This window comes from Phoxinus phoxinus (genome assembly GCF_949152265.1).
Source record: "Phoxinus phoxinus genome assembly, chromosome: 18".
NCBI classification, from domain to species: Eukaryota; Metazoa; Chordata; class Actinopteri; order Cypriniformes; family Leuciscidae; genus Phoxinus; species Phoxinus phoxinus.
The window spans coordinates 13,214,829-13,231,125 of record NC_136893.1 but is presented as its reverse complement, the minus strand read 5'-3'; the positions used below and the strand labels follow the sequence as shown (position 1 = coordinate 13,231,125).

The 16,297-nt window shown below is 36.8% G+C and overlaps 1 protein-coding gene across 1 annotated transcript in view; it reads right to left on the bottom strand.

Moving 5' to 3' along the window:
* The window catches only part of lrp1ab (low density lipoprotein receptor-related protein 1Ab), a 119,674-nt gene that overhangs the window by 35,817 nt on the left and 67,560 nt on the right, over positions 1 to 16,297 (bottom strand). Inside the window, exons 20-33 of the mRNA XM_079587355.1 lie at positions 16,046 to 16,213; positions 13,768 to 13,950; positions 12,304 to 12,501; positions 11,474 to 11,719; positions 10,607 to 10,804; positions 8,525 to 8,729; positions 8,253 to 8,417; positions 7,913 to 8,157; positions 7,422 to 7,553; positions 4,141 to 4,368; positions 2,035 to 2,209; positions 1,126 to 1,220; positions 877 to 1,026; positions 607 to 747 (exon numbers count right to left, since the gene is read on the bottom strand). Coding sequence (XP_079443481.1) covers positions 607 to 747; positions 877 to 1,026; positions 1,126 to 1,220; positions 2,035 to 2,209; positions 4,141 to 4,368; positions 7,422 to 7,553; positions 7,913 to 8,157; positions 8,253 to 8,417; positions 8,525 to 8,729; positions 10,607 to 10,804; positions 11,474 to 11,719; positions 12,304 to 12,501; positions 13,768 to 13,950; positions 16,046 to 16,213 — 2,529 coding nt within the window. The remainder of the gene's footprint in view (positions 1 to 606; positions 748 to 876; positions 1,027 to 1,125; positions 1,221 to 2,034; positions 2,210 to 4,140; positions 4,369 to 7,421; positions 7,554 to 7,912; positions 8,158 to 8,252; positions 8,418 to 8,524; positions 8,730 to 10,606; positions 10,805 to 11,473; positions 11,720 to 12,303; positions 12,502 to 13,767; positions 13,951 to 16,045; positions 16,214 to 16,297) is intronic.

Here is a 16,297-nt window from a genome sequence, read left to right as displayed (position 1 = left end):
AATCACATCCAAACTGTATCATTCTGTGATTAAAAGTATCACAGTATCTGTATAATTTTTGAATTATTTATAGTTCGTATTAATTTTAACCATTAATTAAAATGTATTAAACTATTATATTAATATCTTGTCTCTCTTGATATCCACCAATTCATGAATTCCCTTTTAATTATTTGAACTATTTTAAACTTTAATTGGATATTTTAAACTGAATATTTAGTCAATTAAATAATCATTTAATTGTTATTATAATAAATAATAATAATAATATTTATGATTTAACTGTTATTTATTTAATTATTAATTTATAATTAACTAATAGTTTAATAACCATTTTAATAACAAATTTTCCTTTTAACACTTAGTAATTTTACTAAGTGTGTCTCATTTTCACAAAAACAACAATAATCACCAAAATAATCCTAATTATGACAAATTATTGAATATGTTTTTTTTATTTTAATTAATAATTTTTTTATTTTTTATTATTACATTTACAAAGACGACCAATTTCTCATTTTCACTTCCATAATCAATTATGAGGACAAAGTCACATGCATTTTAGGTTTACATAATCAATATGAATATGAATATGAAAACACACACCTTGATGCACAGTCTCATTGTAAATCTTCATATACATCATGGGTGAGGTGTTATTTCGAAGAACCTTCCAGTTGCCTCCATCGCTCTTGTCACATGTACCGATCTGATCTGTGCCCTTATCGGCCCACCACAACTTATTTCCTACACATAAAAGAGGTAATTCTGTTATTCCAAATTTAATGTTTAATAATGCAGAGTGTGGAGCTCTAGATATACGCTCCTGAATATCAAGAATCCGTGTGGAGAAACGGGTTGATGGTGCTCTCTCACCCATGATGGCAAGGGCTGTAGCTTTGGTAAGTTTTCCTTTCACGCCCTCAATGATTTCCAGTCCGGAGCCATCTAGCTTACAGTGGTTAATGGTGCTGTTCCCTGAGCTGATCCAGTACAACTGCTGCATGTCAAAGTCTATGGACAGACCTGTCACAGGAAGAAGTCAACGTGTAAAACATCATCTCCAACTGGCCTACTTTTGGCTTTAGGCAAACAGAAGGTAAAGAATCCAGACAGGTCACTCACCCACTGGGCCTTTCTGATTGGAGAACAGCAATGTGTGGTTGGTGCCGTCCATGTTGGCCATGCTGATGTTGTCCCCATCGAGCCAGTAGAGCTTTCTGTAATGAAACAATAAGCAAAGCATAAGACGAATGGTAGCTGAGTCCAGACATAAAGTAGATATCAAGTAGATATCTGCAAATGATTTGCAACAGTGTTATTTTAGTACTATTTTGATCTAATATATTAGATTTACATCTAATATATTTACATTTTATTTCAGCTTTATTTCAATTACCAAAAACATTTTCAATAGGTCTGGTTTTAGTTAACAATAACAATACTTATTTCCAAAAAGCACTGTTGTTAAATGTTTGTTGAAGTTTCTAAGATTTTGCACATAAAAAGGCATTATGACATTTATTTGGATTTATTTTGGATTGGTTTAAAAATAAACGCCTGGGAAGTGTCTTCAACAGAATGCTCCAAAAACACTGTGATGTACTGCCAGTGACAGAAGAAATAAACAGTCATTTATCAAAAAAAAATATTGTAGAGAGAAAAACATACCAACCAAATGAAAAAAAAAAAAAAAACATGTATTGTCTGCATGGACAAGCTCATTATTTTTATTGGAAACTGGCACTGCAACAAGCACATCTGGTTCACATTTGCCACACAGCAACAGATTGAGAAGTGCAACATGAGGGCAGCCATATTGTCTGATCTAAAGCTCACACTAATGAGCAACGTCTACATTTCTCATCTACAGCCTTTAAAATCTCGGCCAGAAGCATACTGGCACAGCATCTGCTCCTCTCCAAATGTGGCCTACTAAACAACCTGAAAGAGACTAAAGAGACTAAAATGACAGTAAAACTCAAATGCTAAGCCTACATAAGCAATTGTGCATGTGTGCGTTCTTGTACTTACCCCAGGATAGGATGTAGCACCAAAGAGTGAGGCTTGTCCAGCCCATGGATTACAGCATTCTTAAAGGACCCGTCCAGCCGTGCAACATTGATCTGTTTCTTATTCGTATCGTAGCTGGTCCAGAAGAGGTTTCTGGAGACCCAGTCTACAGCTAGACCCTGAGCATTAGGGAGGTCTAGAGGAAAAAAGGAAGAAAACATGATTAGAATTGGAAACTGAACACAGAGGTTGAAATACAGAGCAAAATAGCACAAATAAATGTGTATTTGACTTGCTTTCTTTCCTCCAAAATACATTTAATGTGAATAAAAGTCATTGAAGTAATTTACTTAAAATAAATATACACTACTGTTCAAAAGTTTGTGGTCTGCAAGTGTTTTTAATGTTTTTGAAAGAAGCCTCGTATCCTCACCAACATCAAAAGAACAGCATTTATTTAAAACTGAAATCTTTTGTAACATTATGGGCCCTATCTTGCACCCAGCGCAATTGACTTTGAACACCGACGCATGTATCATTACTATTTTGCACCCGCGCACAGCGGACTTTTCCCTCCACAGACGCACGTCGGTAAATTAGGAAATGAACTTGCGCTCGCGGGGGCGGTTCAGCGCAAAGAGAAGGCGTGTTCCGGCGCAAAACTTCCATGGTGCTATTTTCCAGTTTTAGAAAGCAATTGCGCCATTGACCAAGAAAAAAACAGTCTAAAGACAGTGGCGCGTTGCGCGTTAGTGATGTGGTATTTTAAGGGCGCGTGCTTGGCCATAATGTTAACCCGCATCCACTTTGATTCTCTAATATAAACAGATGCAGCAGTTTTCATTTTTGCAAATCATACATTATTACAAGGAAAAATATTAACACACGAGGGAAATCATTGGTATGTCCGTGAAGATGTGAAAAAGATCTATCTAGATAAAAAAAAAAAAAAAAAAATCTAGATTAGGCTACACATTTACCCAAATTATACGCCTGTTTAACCTAATTTGGGTGGGTTTCTCCCATCATCCCCAATGTCACTTCTCTGTGTTTTACGGCCCTGACGAGAACGTCGGTCTCCTCGGCTGTGAACCGCTCCTGCGTGCGCAGGCAAATCCGCCGTTATAATAGCAATCCGCCATGGAACAAGCGCGTCTGCTCTTAAAGGGAATGTGAGAGGACGCTCTGATTGGTTTATTTCACGTTACGCCCAAACCACACCTATGAATAATGAAGCTACTTCAGACCAACCCCTTTTAGATTTGCGTCAGGCGCAAGAGTCATTTATCCGCCGGGAAAATAGCAACAGCGCCGGGATCCGCCCACAAAGTTACTTGCGCTTTGCACTTTGACACTTGCGTTTCAGATCGTTAAAATAGGGCCCTATAAATGTTTTTACCGTCATGTTTAATCAATTTAAAGGGATAGTTTACCCAAAAAATTTAAATTCTGTCATAATTTACTCACCATCAAGTTGTTTTAAACCTCTGAGTTTCTTGGTTGTTTGGTAAGTAAATACTTTAGTAAGTTTCTTTGTTCTGTTGAACACAAAAGAAGATATTTGGAAGAATGTGGGTAACCAAACAGTTTCTGACAGTTGATGATCCCCCATTGACTTCCATAGTATGAAAAATAATGCAAGTCAATGGGGGATCAACAACTGTTTGGTTACCCATATTCTTCAAAATAGTTTATTTTATGTTCAACAGAACAAAGAAACTTACTAAAGTATTTATTACGTTATTTTTTTTTTTGAACACTAGTGTATATACAGTAGTTCACAAAAAATGTCAGTAGGTTATAATTGCTGTTTATTATGTTTTAATTATTTAATTAAAAATGATAAAAGATCAAATAGATATTCTATTAAAATATATAAAAATAATTTTAAAAATGTTTTGATTTTGAGAGAAAATGACTAAAAATGACCAGATCATCAGATGTTTAAATGTAATTGGAAAAGTTTTGGGAAAAAGGATCTCTTTTATAGCATTATTTGTTTGAAGATGTCAATCAGTTAGATTTTTTGCTTTCTAATGCACTCAAATTTGTCCATTTATTCAAATACTTTTTAGGGCCAACGTTTACTTTGAATAATAGATCTTGAAGCTCAAACTATTATCTCACCAGCTGACACAACCGTCTCAACACCAGTCCCGTTAATGAAGGCTCTTTTGATGGTTTGAGTGCGGACATCAGACCAGTAGATGCGGAGCTCCAGAGCATCATAATCCACCACTGTAACATTGTCGATGTCGGGCACAGTGAAAGAGATGATGTAGTTGTAATAGGGATTATCAATGTCCACCCCTCTGATTTCAATCTGACGAGCGTACAACAGGAACTGCCGGTTCTCTGCAAAGTAAAATCAGATGTGTCAATGTCATTAGAAATATAATATTATTTAAGTTTTTCCCCCATCATCCTTTGGCTAGCTTTACATTATAGGACCACGCTCTTATTCATGCAAATGCTTTTAAACCACAGAAAACCGCTTTAGACAGTGCCTGAACGAAAAATCCCACACACAATTATGCCAATATGCTCGCCTCACCCTTCAAGCGCAAGTACAGTCTTAAATGAGTTAAATGAAATCTTAAATGAACGTAAAGATAGGATACGTGTCAGATCCGCGTCATCTGCCGCAGGTCTTAATGACAAACAGCAGCAGGTTTATTAGGCTGCTGTCACTTTAAGGATAATCAAAGAACAAAATAAAAAGAGAAAATCTTCTCTAGACTGAATAACTTTTGTAGCTTTAATAAGGATTAATCTATATTTAATTTATTATTTATGCAGTGAAGACTGTGATAACTTTATTAAATCGTTATATATCCGACCTGTTAGACCCAACTAAAAATCTGAAATCCTCGTTTACAAAGTTACATGGGACAAAAAACAATGAAAACAATAACTTTTTGTGCATTTTGACAGGGCAAGTAAAAGATTTAAAGGGCACATGTAAATGTGACATTTATTATAATGGGTTTATGTGTTATGGGGATACGGTTTAAGATTGTTTTACGTTACCTTAAATTAAAAAGTTGTAATGCTGAATAGCAAATGAATGGCTAACATTGAGTGGAAAAAAAATCTATTTCACAGAGACATCACATCACTAGCAGTATTAATATCTGTGATACTGGCCTTATTTCATAAAAACATGCCGTTACATTTTAAAAAAATAGACAACTGTCTTTTTGTTGTTTTTACATTAATTTGGAGATTTAATGTCAAATTCTATATACCGGTATATAAAAATACAAAACTTTATTGTTAGGAGCGATTAATCGATTAATGACAGAAAAATTTAACACTAATATATGTATGTGTATATATATATATAATATACACACACACTATACACAATATAGTATATGCTATTGTTAAGTTGTAGTCACATATATATATATATAAATAAAACTGGTAAAGTAAAAAATGTACCGTAGTAGCAAAGACTACAGTTTAGTCTGAAATACTGATTAGCACTCGCCAAAGAGATTAGCCTGAACAGAGAGAGCGGCTCCAACTCCTGTGTTTGCCACTATCTAATGTCAATGGTAATTCATCACTGAACCTACAGGTCCTCTACTCCAATCACTCTGCTCTCCATAGAGCCATTATTGGAAGCTGCGCTGCTGAATACTAAACACTGATCCTGCATCTGGGCGACAGGGTGCACTGTTGTTTTCTTGACTGTTAAACGAGATTTACAGCCCACACAAGACTACTGACATACGGTACTCAGAGCCAGACCTGAAAAATCTAACACTCAGGATCTAGCGCCAACGCGAATGGAATCTAAAAGAAAGGTCTCATGCTGTTACGCAATTCATGCACTCACAGAAAAAAAAAGTACAAAAGCTGTTACTGGGGCGGTACTCTGTACCTAAAGAGAGCATATTAGCACCTTAATGGTACATATTAGAACCTATTAAAAGGGTACTAACATCACAGTGACAACTTTTGTACCATTTTTTTCTGAGTGTATACAATTTGCCCTAAAGTGTGTGAGATAAGATGCATTTAAAATCACAATAAAGTAAGCAAAGTATGATTTTTTTCATCTGTCTGTGTGTTTTCTAATTGCTTTTTACACTCTTTAATTGAAGAAAGATGCAGATTCCACAAGATGATATTCCATAAGACTGCAGCCGCCAAAACAGTTTAAATGCATTAACTTGAAAGTGAAGTTATAATGAAATGCATATAATGAAAACAATACAGGAGGTTTGTGGAGTTGCAATTTTACTTACAGCTCACTCAAATTGACTTGAGATGTAGGCTACGTTTCAAATAGCAGCTTACCGGTACTATAACTGCAGTACATGTTTGTATGTACTATGTAGAATACCTGGATGACCTACACTAGATTACTGCATGGACTACTGTATCACACAATGCAATGCATTCAACCTTCCATTTCCAGTCAGATGGATTAAAACGAAAATAATATCAGTAGCAAATTGTTAACAGATATAGTTAAGACATTTGATAGATAAAATGTAGTGAGGTGACAATGGCTGTGTTCTAAATCGCTACTCTATACCCTTAAATGGGGCATATTTGAGGGGACAGCCATTTGTAGTGGTGTGCGAAACCATAGTGGACATTATCGAGTGCACTCATTCAATCCCAAAATGCACCGCAATAACAAGCATACAACCGATGTACTGTACGCTCAACCATATCATTAAATATATATATACACACACACACAAAAATCTATGCGCTCAACAGCTAGAGAATACCCATAATGCACTGTTAGAGTCGTGCGTCGAATGAATTCCCGTGTCTGACCAGAAGATGCCGCCTGCAGCTGAATCACCCACCATCCACTTTCCAAACCACTGGTCCAGAGTAATTATCATACAGGTATAAATTCCTTTTAATTTGATTATTAATTGTTATACATACCAGTAGTTTCCATGACAGAGTTCAAGATAAATCTTTTCAGTACTTCTAGAGCTGCCAGTTTGCCAAATTTCAAATGATTATTAAAGAGCAAGCACAAACTATGCAAAAGCAGCAGCCCTTCTGGCACACTAAGTGTCTGAATTCGCTCACTCATTTTCATTCACTCATTCAAATGAACTATATTAGTGGACTAATGTAGGGAATAGTACATGAGGGTATAGGGGACGATTATGAACACAGCCTGTGATTTCTGTTTGAAATGTTCATCATGGAATAATACCTACTATTATTTATAGTACAGGGTATATTAATTATTATATTGTTCCTATAGCTTAAACAACAGAGCACATTGCCTGCAATGCCAAGGTCATGGATAAGTAACATATTGTGCAGTATTCAGTAACTAGTAAAACAGTATTCCGTTCAGAACTTGCTAATAAATAAAACATGAGATTTGATTGGATCTAAGGGCTGAGAGAGGTGGAGTCTACCGTAGCAGGTGTGCTTGTCTGCCTTGAGCTTCATGAGGTGTGGACAGGCACAGGAGAAGGTTTGGTTGTAGTTGATGAGACACAGGTGAGAACACGGTCCCATCCCGTCATTCGCCGCACACGGGTTTGGAGCTGCAAAGGAGGAAGAAAATGTTCACCAGTGTTATTTTAGTCATTTATATATACTGTTATAGTAGTCATTGATAGTTTGAATGATAGCTTTTATTTTTGATTTCAGTTTTATTTATTTTTATTTTTTATGTTTTAGTCATTTTGTTTTTTATCACTTTTATTAGTTTTTATTATTATTTTGCTTTAATTTATTTCAGTTTTAGTAATTTTAGCTTTATTTCAGGTAATGAAAATTATTTTTAATAGTTTTAGTTAAACGTAACTGATGTTCACAACTAACATAAAAGCAACAAAACATATGCAAATGCAATGGAAAGTTTATCCGTTTTCTCTTTTTTTCAAATCATGCTGATTCTCACCCTGAGGTTGTCTAGATGGATGAAACACTTGAAGGTCAAACGGCTGAGTGTTTGTTCTCTGGACGACTGTCACATTGTGTCCCGTCCATTTGTTGGCCTTAGCCAGAGTGTTGGTCCGCCAGTCTGTCCAGTAAACCTCTCCTCCATACATGGTGACTGCGAAGGGGTGTGACAAGTGTTCATGACCCCGGAGCACCTCGATCAGGCCGGAACCGTCATAAGCCGCAGAGTAGATGGCATCGGATCTAAAGATACATTTTTATTTTTAGAAGATCAAGGAATCAAGGACACCAACTGATTTTCTGTTACTTCGCATTTAGTGCCAATTGTACGTGCATACCTGGCATCAATCCACAGGATACGGCGCTCTAGGTAGTCCACAGTGAGACCGTTGGGCCAGCCACCATTCCCAGTCTCTTTGTGGATGGTGCGACGGCCCTCCCCACTCATAGACGCAGCCTCTATCCTGGGGGAGCTGGCATCCCAGTCAGTCCAGAACAGAATACTGGGGGAGGGAAAAGAAAAAAAAGTGAGACATCACTTGTAACAACCTAATTCTGTCATTCAGAACACTGAAAAATAACAGCACTGTCGAAGTATAACGTGTTTTACCCATCTCTTGGATCAAGCGCAATCGCACGCGGATGCTCCACCTCTCCGGCAAGCAGCGTTGTACGCATGGTACCATCCAGCTTGGCCACCTCGATCTGATCCAGGTTACTTTCCACCCAGTAGATGTTTCCTGCGATCCAGTCCACAGCCAGTCCCTCTGGAGTGGCCAAACCATACTGGATCACCACCTCAAAACTTGTGAGAGCTGAAACACAAAGACATGGAGATGTTAAACCTTGAAATAAAACATTTAAGATGTTGAAAAACATACCAAGAGAAGATGGAAAAAAAGAAGAGTGAAATTGTGGAACCGACAATGTAATTCTGACCAATACCGATAAGCTGTTAATAATTTTAATATGAGATAACCTCTAAATTGCAAACATTTTTTTAATAAAAATGTCAATTCTATACTATTTTGTTTAATTATACTAAAATTATAAACCACTAAAACATTTAAACACTACAAATTAAATTAGTCATCATTTCAACATTTTAATGTAAAGTATCAAACATTGATATTAATTTTGAGATTTGTTAAAGATTACATTTAACAGTGTTATTAAAGAGAAATATTAGAATACACGGAACAACATGGCAATGAGAAAACACAATTACTTGCCAAATATAAACCAATACCAATAAACAACTCTAATAATAATCTAGCCAATAATCAATACAGTGCTACTATACTGTACATCCCTAAAGAAATATTTAAGATCATGCACTATTTCTAGGTCACTAATCAAATAAGCAAATTTGTTACATTGGTCACGTGACTTAAGATGCTCTTTAGATAATTTCAAATCATGCTGGAGAACATGATTGTTTTACACAAACTTCATGTAGCGCAGTTGTAAGCAAAAGAGAGACAAACCAAAACCGAATGCATTCATGTGTTCAACTTTTCCCTCAAATTATGCATACAATACATTTGATAATGAAAAGTTTGTATTAAAAGAGGGGGGGGAAAGCATAGTATAAGCATTTGCCAATGGTCTCAGACTGTGTATTGGCTGAGAAATAGTTTGATTGCTTCCAGCCTGAAAGCTATATAAGTCAATGCTGCAATAAATATCCCCTCACTTTGAGCTACAGCCATATGGAAGACAAAAAAACATTTCCAATCAAGGCAAGCCGTTCTCTGATCTGTGGGAGACTCTCACACAGAGCAGTAATTAAAGGTCTAGAACAGCTCTGTTTTGGGCTGGAGACAGAGAAGCCTCTCCTTTGGGGGTTGGGAAACAACACTTTGTTACTTTGTTTCAGCGTTGGCAGCCACATTGGTCATATTTTTACTCTGTCAAAAATACCAGCAGGGATCCAAAGGCTTGGACAGTGTGTTGTATCGCTGGAAAGAGCTGTTCAGAGAGGGAGGGAGGTGTGTGTGCGCGTGTTTGAAGCAACATGGTGCTTCTGACACTTTACTTTTACTCTGCCTGTTGTCACGCAATGTAGGAATGAGTCAAATGGGTAAAGACAGAGGCGTCCAAATTCCTATGCTACGATCACACGCAGACGCTGTGGTTTTGTGAAACGAAAATAGTTGTAATAATTACGGACTAAGTTGGTATGCTTGAAAAGAACAGGACAATGTGGGAAAACAGACAGCAAGACAACAAAGTCAACTCAGAACTTTAAACAAGTGTGTAAAACAAGAGAATGTGATTGATGTTCCTTTTTCTTTTTCCCTTAAGCCATTAACTAATAAAGTTCTCCAACTAAAAATAAATGTTTGTGTGTATATATACACACACACAAATACATATATATAAATTATACATATACTATATAAATATATAACTATACTAAATATTCAAAATATAAATGTTCCATATATAATATAAATTATTTACAGAATATTAAAACTATAATGGAGACTACTGCTATGCACTTCAACTCTTCTGGGTTAAATGCAGTTTAAGCTGTTAATAGCATCTGTAGCACTCTTATTATTTCCTCTTCTAATGAACAGCATGCAAGTGTAAGCTGTATTTAACCAGGAATAAAAATTCTTAACAACAAAAAACATTTCCCTAGGAACAACCACTCCTCAAAGACATTTGTAGGACATTCATTTACCTCCGCTTTCCGACAGCTTTCCCCGATAGATCTTGTCTTCCACCACATCTGTCCAGTAGAGGGAACTCTGGTTGAGGTGAAAGTCCAGGGCAATGGTGTTACGCAGGCCAGGCACCAGCACGCTGAACTCGCCCTTGTACAAATCAATCCGACGGATCTCATGCCGGTTGGAGAAGATGATGTAGGGCTTGAATGGATCTAAAGAACAAATACGGCACATTAGGACATCACACATCTAATCTTTTATTTTGGTTTTACTACAAAAAGGTTAATTAGTTAACATCAGTTAACTACCTTAGTTAGCATGATCTAAGAATAAACTATACTTCTTCAGCATTTATTAATCTTAGTTAATGTTAATTTCAACATTTACTAATACGTTATTTAAATCAAAGGTTGTGTTTGTTAACATTAGTTAATGCACTGTGAATTAACATGAACAATGAACAGCTGTATTTTTATTAACTAACATTAATAAAGATTAATAAATACTGTAACAAATACATTGCTCATTGTTAGTTCATGTTAGTTAATACATTAACTAATGTTAACTAATAAACCGTATTGTAGTGTTACCGCCTTTTTATATAATATAATATACTATTTTAAAAGTAATATAACTTAATATAATAAAAATGACAAATATAATTTAAAAAAGTAAATGTTGGAGCTGAATTTCCAGTAAAAACAAGTTTAAAAATGACTGTACTTTGACTGCACTAAAATGCCTGTTTATTTCATAATGCCCTATATATTATATACACCAGTGTATTGTACATCTCATCCAAAGATGTCATTCTTTTATTCAGTCATTTCTAGAGGTCAAGTAAAATATTTTTAGTTGTCTTCATCCTGTCTCTCCCTCACCAGTGCTCTTGCAGCTCTCGCTGTCCGGCCCGAGCGCCCAGCCCTCGTAGCAGGCACACTTAACAGTGGCCTTCTCCTGCACGCAGCGCTGGCTGCACTTCAGATGCTTGGCACAGAAGCTCTGGATCTGGCAGGTCTTGTTGTCAGTACCCAGCTCCATGCCAGCTGGGCAGGAGCACAGGATGCCCTCACCAGGAGCGATGGTACAGTTGTGGCTGCAGCCGCCATTATCCATCGTGCAAAGATCTACAACAAATAGAAGTGAGAAAGAGAAAGAAGTGGGTGAGATTGAAAGGGTGTTTGTTTGTGAGTAACTCAAGTCTGTCAAAACATAAACAATGAGTTTAGAGAATGTGCTTATTTGATTCAAAATCAATCCTGAAATTTGTATCATATGCTAATGGGAAACACAAGTAGAATTGGCGTGCTCTGTGCAAACTGTGAAACATTTAAAGGAATAGTTCATACAAAAACAATCTGCATATTTAATCAGTGGATCCACTGACTATCAAGCTCCATAAAACACACACATAGAAAAATTAATTTTTTGGAATTTGACAGCCGGGAATTTGATCACTATAGATTGTCACGGTAGATTTCTAGTTTCTGCAGATATCTACAATCTAACATTATAATGTCACTTTTGAACAACTTAATGCATCCTTGCTCAAAAGAAATATACATTTCTTTTAAAAGTGTTCAGTGTTCCACAGGGGGGGGGGGGGGGGGGGGGAGAGTCTAAAATGACATGAGGTTGAGCTAAAATTGCTACTAAAAATGAAGTAGCCCTTTAACTTGAGTGTATTTGTGTTTGTGTGCATGTGCATTACTGCAAAGCTTCTCGTCCGAGCCATCAGGGCAGTCGTCCTTGCCGTCGCACAGTTTCTCAGGAGGTAGGCAGATAGAGTCATTGCTGGCACAAACATGGTGGGAGAGCTTGCACTCAAGAGCCTCACAGTTTTCTTCATCCGAGTTATCCTCGCAATCGCTGTCCCGGTCGCACACCCAGGCCTTACTTATACAGCGGGCTAAAAACACACAAAGAAACAGAAAAAGAAGCCCAAAACTCAGAGATCACTTGCAAAAATGCTTTATTTAGCATTTTTTTTATTTCAAATTTAATAAAAGAAATGTCTTCATAAACTATATTATCAGCATACCAATATTCCGTGTTGATGGTAACGCATGACAAGTATTGTTAGTTACATAATTAGATTACTTTTTTCAAGAAACGAGTAAAGTAATGCATTACCTTTAAATGTACTTTTGTAAATAAGTAACACAAATTACTTTGTTTTCCTATTTATTGATTGCCACATCTCCTGTCCCCATGTTGAGAGAAATCGTGAGTAATTGCAGAGACGTGTGCGCTGTGTGTACATGATGGATACCGTAGTTCTAGGCTAAATGTGAGCATGCATTTACTCATCTCACTGGCACAAAAACAGATTCAGATTTGATTAATTCCTCTAAATGAATAATGACAGTGAAATGCAAACTTGAATATCTTAAATATAACAAATATACTTTATGTATTTAATCTCACTTTATTAACCAGTGTCTTTGCTGCTGACCATCGATGACCCAATTCAACCATACCAATAAGCAATAATGACTTTAGATAAACATCACATTTGTGTGTCTTTTTGTTGTTGTTTGTTTTTATTGCTGAAGTAAGAGTGTTGAACTTTCTTCTCCTGTATCCAGACTTTCCATTTGCATTCAGCATTGAGTGCATTATTAATTTCACTTTTGGTGTGAAAATGCCTTTACATTTGCCAAAAATGTAACTTTTGCTTTTCTTTTTTTAAAATAAAAAATATAAAAAAACAAGCAAGCCCAGCCCAAATGAGAAAAAGTAACAAAAGTAAAGTACTTTCCATAAAAAGTAACTAGTAAGTAACTGCAACTAGTTTTTTAGGAAGTAAAGCAATATTGTAATGCATTACTATTAAAAGTAACTTTGCCCAACACTGGCAATATTGCTGGTCAGGTATTTATAACTTTATAAGGGCAGTCTCATTTTATTGGACAGAAAAGTGCAAGATGTGCCAGCAATAATTATAGTTTATTTCCTATAAGAGAAAACTGTAAATGTGCAATCTGCTAAATGCACATTTTTAGGAGTGCAATTGCATATAAAAGGCGTTCAAGCAAACACAGATAGATTAAAGTGACAAAACCTTTGATTTTGTGTCTTTAAGGAGTGCTGTTTTGAATTAACATGACTCAATCCGCTGTTACACTTACCGACAAACGTATGATACATTCAGAATGACAAAGCCTGTACTAACCCGAGTCCTTGCAGGCGAACTTGACGGCAGGGTCACACATGTGTGTGACACCCTCACAGTTCTTCTCATCGCTGAGGTCCATGCAGTCCGTGTCTCCATCACAGCGCCATCGCATGGGAATACACAGGCCGTCCATTCTGCACTGGAACTCATCTGTGTGGCAACCGCCAGGCGGCCGCGTGGCTGTAGAGCAAGACAGAAAATGGACATGCAATTACAACGCAGCCGTGAGAATATGCATATAAAGGCCACGGATACAGATCCTATTATTTGACGGTAATGAAAGCTCTGCTTTCTGACGTCAAAAATCAGTTCCCAGGGATGGAGACCGTAACCAGCGTGAGGCACAACCACAATGAACTCTGAACCAAAGCAAACTTTCTCACGAACAGCGGTCCAGGCCTGGCACTGTGATGGCCATCATTAGGCATCGGACATAAAGGCTTTCCCTCAAGACAAAGGTTAGCGTCTGGCAGAGTCCGGAGAGGAGGAAGCGGAAAACCAGACCTTGTCTGTAAACAGAGAGAAGTGTGTCCTAGAACAGGGATCTGCTGGGGTGAACTGACCCGAATTACATCATACTGCTCGAGTTGCACACACACACACACACACTCACACGCGTGCACACTCACACGCGTGCACACTCACACGCGTGCACACTCACACGCGTGCACACTCACACGCGTGCACACTCACTAGTCAATACTGAAAACTGACTGTAATATCACAATTCTCAATGTCAATTTCAATAATTTAGCACAAATGTATATGCTAGTTAAAACAACTTCTCTGTTTGAAAAAGTTATAAATATAAATTGCCAAATTAAAATAAAGGTATGTAGCCTTCAAATATTTTTAAATAAATTACATTTCAAATTTTTGGCGAATTCAAAAATAAAAGTATACTAAAGTCCTCAAATATACTCAGTTACATAGTGCTAAAACGCTTTTTTATAAATTCCAATATTTATCAAATACTTTCAGTAAAAATAAATATGCTACTTAACAAAATGCTCTATTCTTTTAAATGTTAACATGAATATTAACTTGAATATTTAACTTGATTTAAGTTTTCAATACTGCAGAAAAACGTTTGCATTGACTTGGTACTGAAGTACCGTTACTTTAAATGTCCCTACTCCAAAATGTATCAAACTCAAAGACATTTTATACACAACTTTTCTCCACAACTCCCTAGCATGCCCTCTTACAGTTCTAAATCCTTACACAGGCACAAACACACTGCCAGGCTCCCACAAGGCCCAGTACTCTCATTAGGCCTCTGGCTTGGTTCTGCTGCATTGATTCTGAGAGTCTATTAAGCAAAACGCCACAGGGATTAGAGAAGCGAAGGACAGAGCCTAGTCCCCGAAAACAGAACCTTACCCTCTTATTCCTGTTCCATTCAGGGCCCAGACAAAAATGTACCAATTAACAGCTATGAAGACACATGAATGGAACATGTGAAGAGGGATAGAGAAGGAGAGAGGGATGTACAAAAATGCACATGTGAGAGGATAGTCCAGCGGCTCATGCGTCAAGCGTCCTGGCACATCTGTGCTAGTGTAATCCCACAAGACAGCAGCTCTCAGAGCACTCATTAACACTGCTCTCCAGAGGGACTCCCTGCACTCCTCTCAGACATTCCTCAAGATTTTGTGGTTTACGCGTTTCGCGGAGGGAAAAAAAAAGAGAAAAAGATGACAGTCCAGTTTATGAAATTGTGATTTACTCCAGTTAATGGAGAGGTCAGCTGCATTAGTCATTGTGGTTTCGCTCAAAATCTAAAGACACTGCAGAAGGTGTACACACCTAAAATAGCTTCAGAGAATAAACTGTGACAGTTTACATAATACAAACAGGGTAAAAAAAAAATAGCACTGGCACTACTAAAAATACATTTTTTTTTTTAAACAAATGATCAGTGAAAGAAAGTGTTTAATCTTATGAAAATATTGATCAACCAACCTCAGTGTTTAATGTTGGAAAATAAATCAGTGTTTATTTGTATAATTATGTTATTTATTTTAAAATATTAATAAATTGTTTAGCTTTTCATTACATTTTTACACTATTTTTTAAATGAAATGGAAATAAATAAATAAGACAAATTAAAACAAATAAATAAAAAGTGGGGATTCACCAGGTGTGAGCTGGTTTAGGATCAGATTTCTGTTTGTCGCATTTTCCAAAAACTGAAGAAAACTATATGTTTGGAATTAGACTTCATTCACTTTAACAATAATGATACAAGTAAATGATACTTGTCCAAACTCACCTTGATTGGTACAATTGGCATGAGTCTCATCGCTGTAATCTCCACAGTCGTTGTCTCCGTCGCAGGTCCAGTACTCTGGAATACAGCGGCCGCTGTTGCATTTAAACTGCACACTCGAGCACGAGTGACTGCAACCGGCTTCATCGCTGTTATCCCCACAATCATTATCTGAGTACACACACACACATTAAGGTGGTTATTGGACATAGTTAGCCAATGTATGACGCTGGCAATTTTGTGGATGGCATTAGA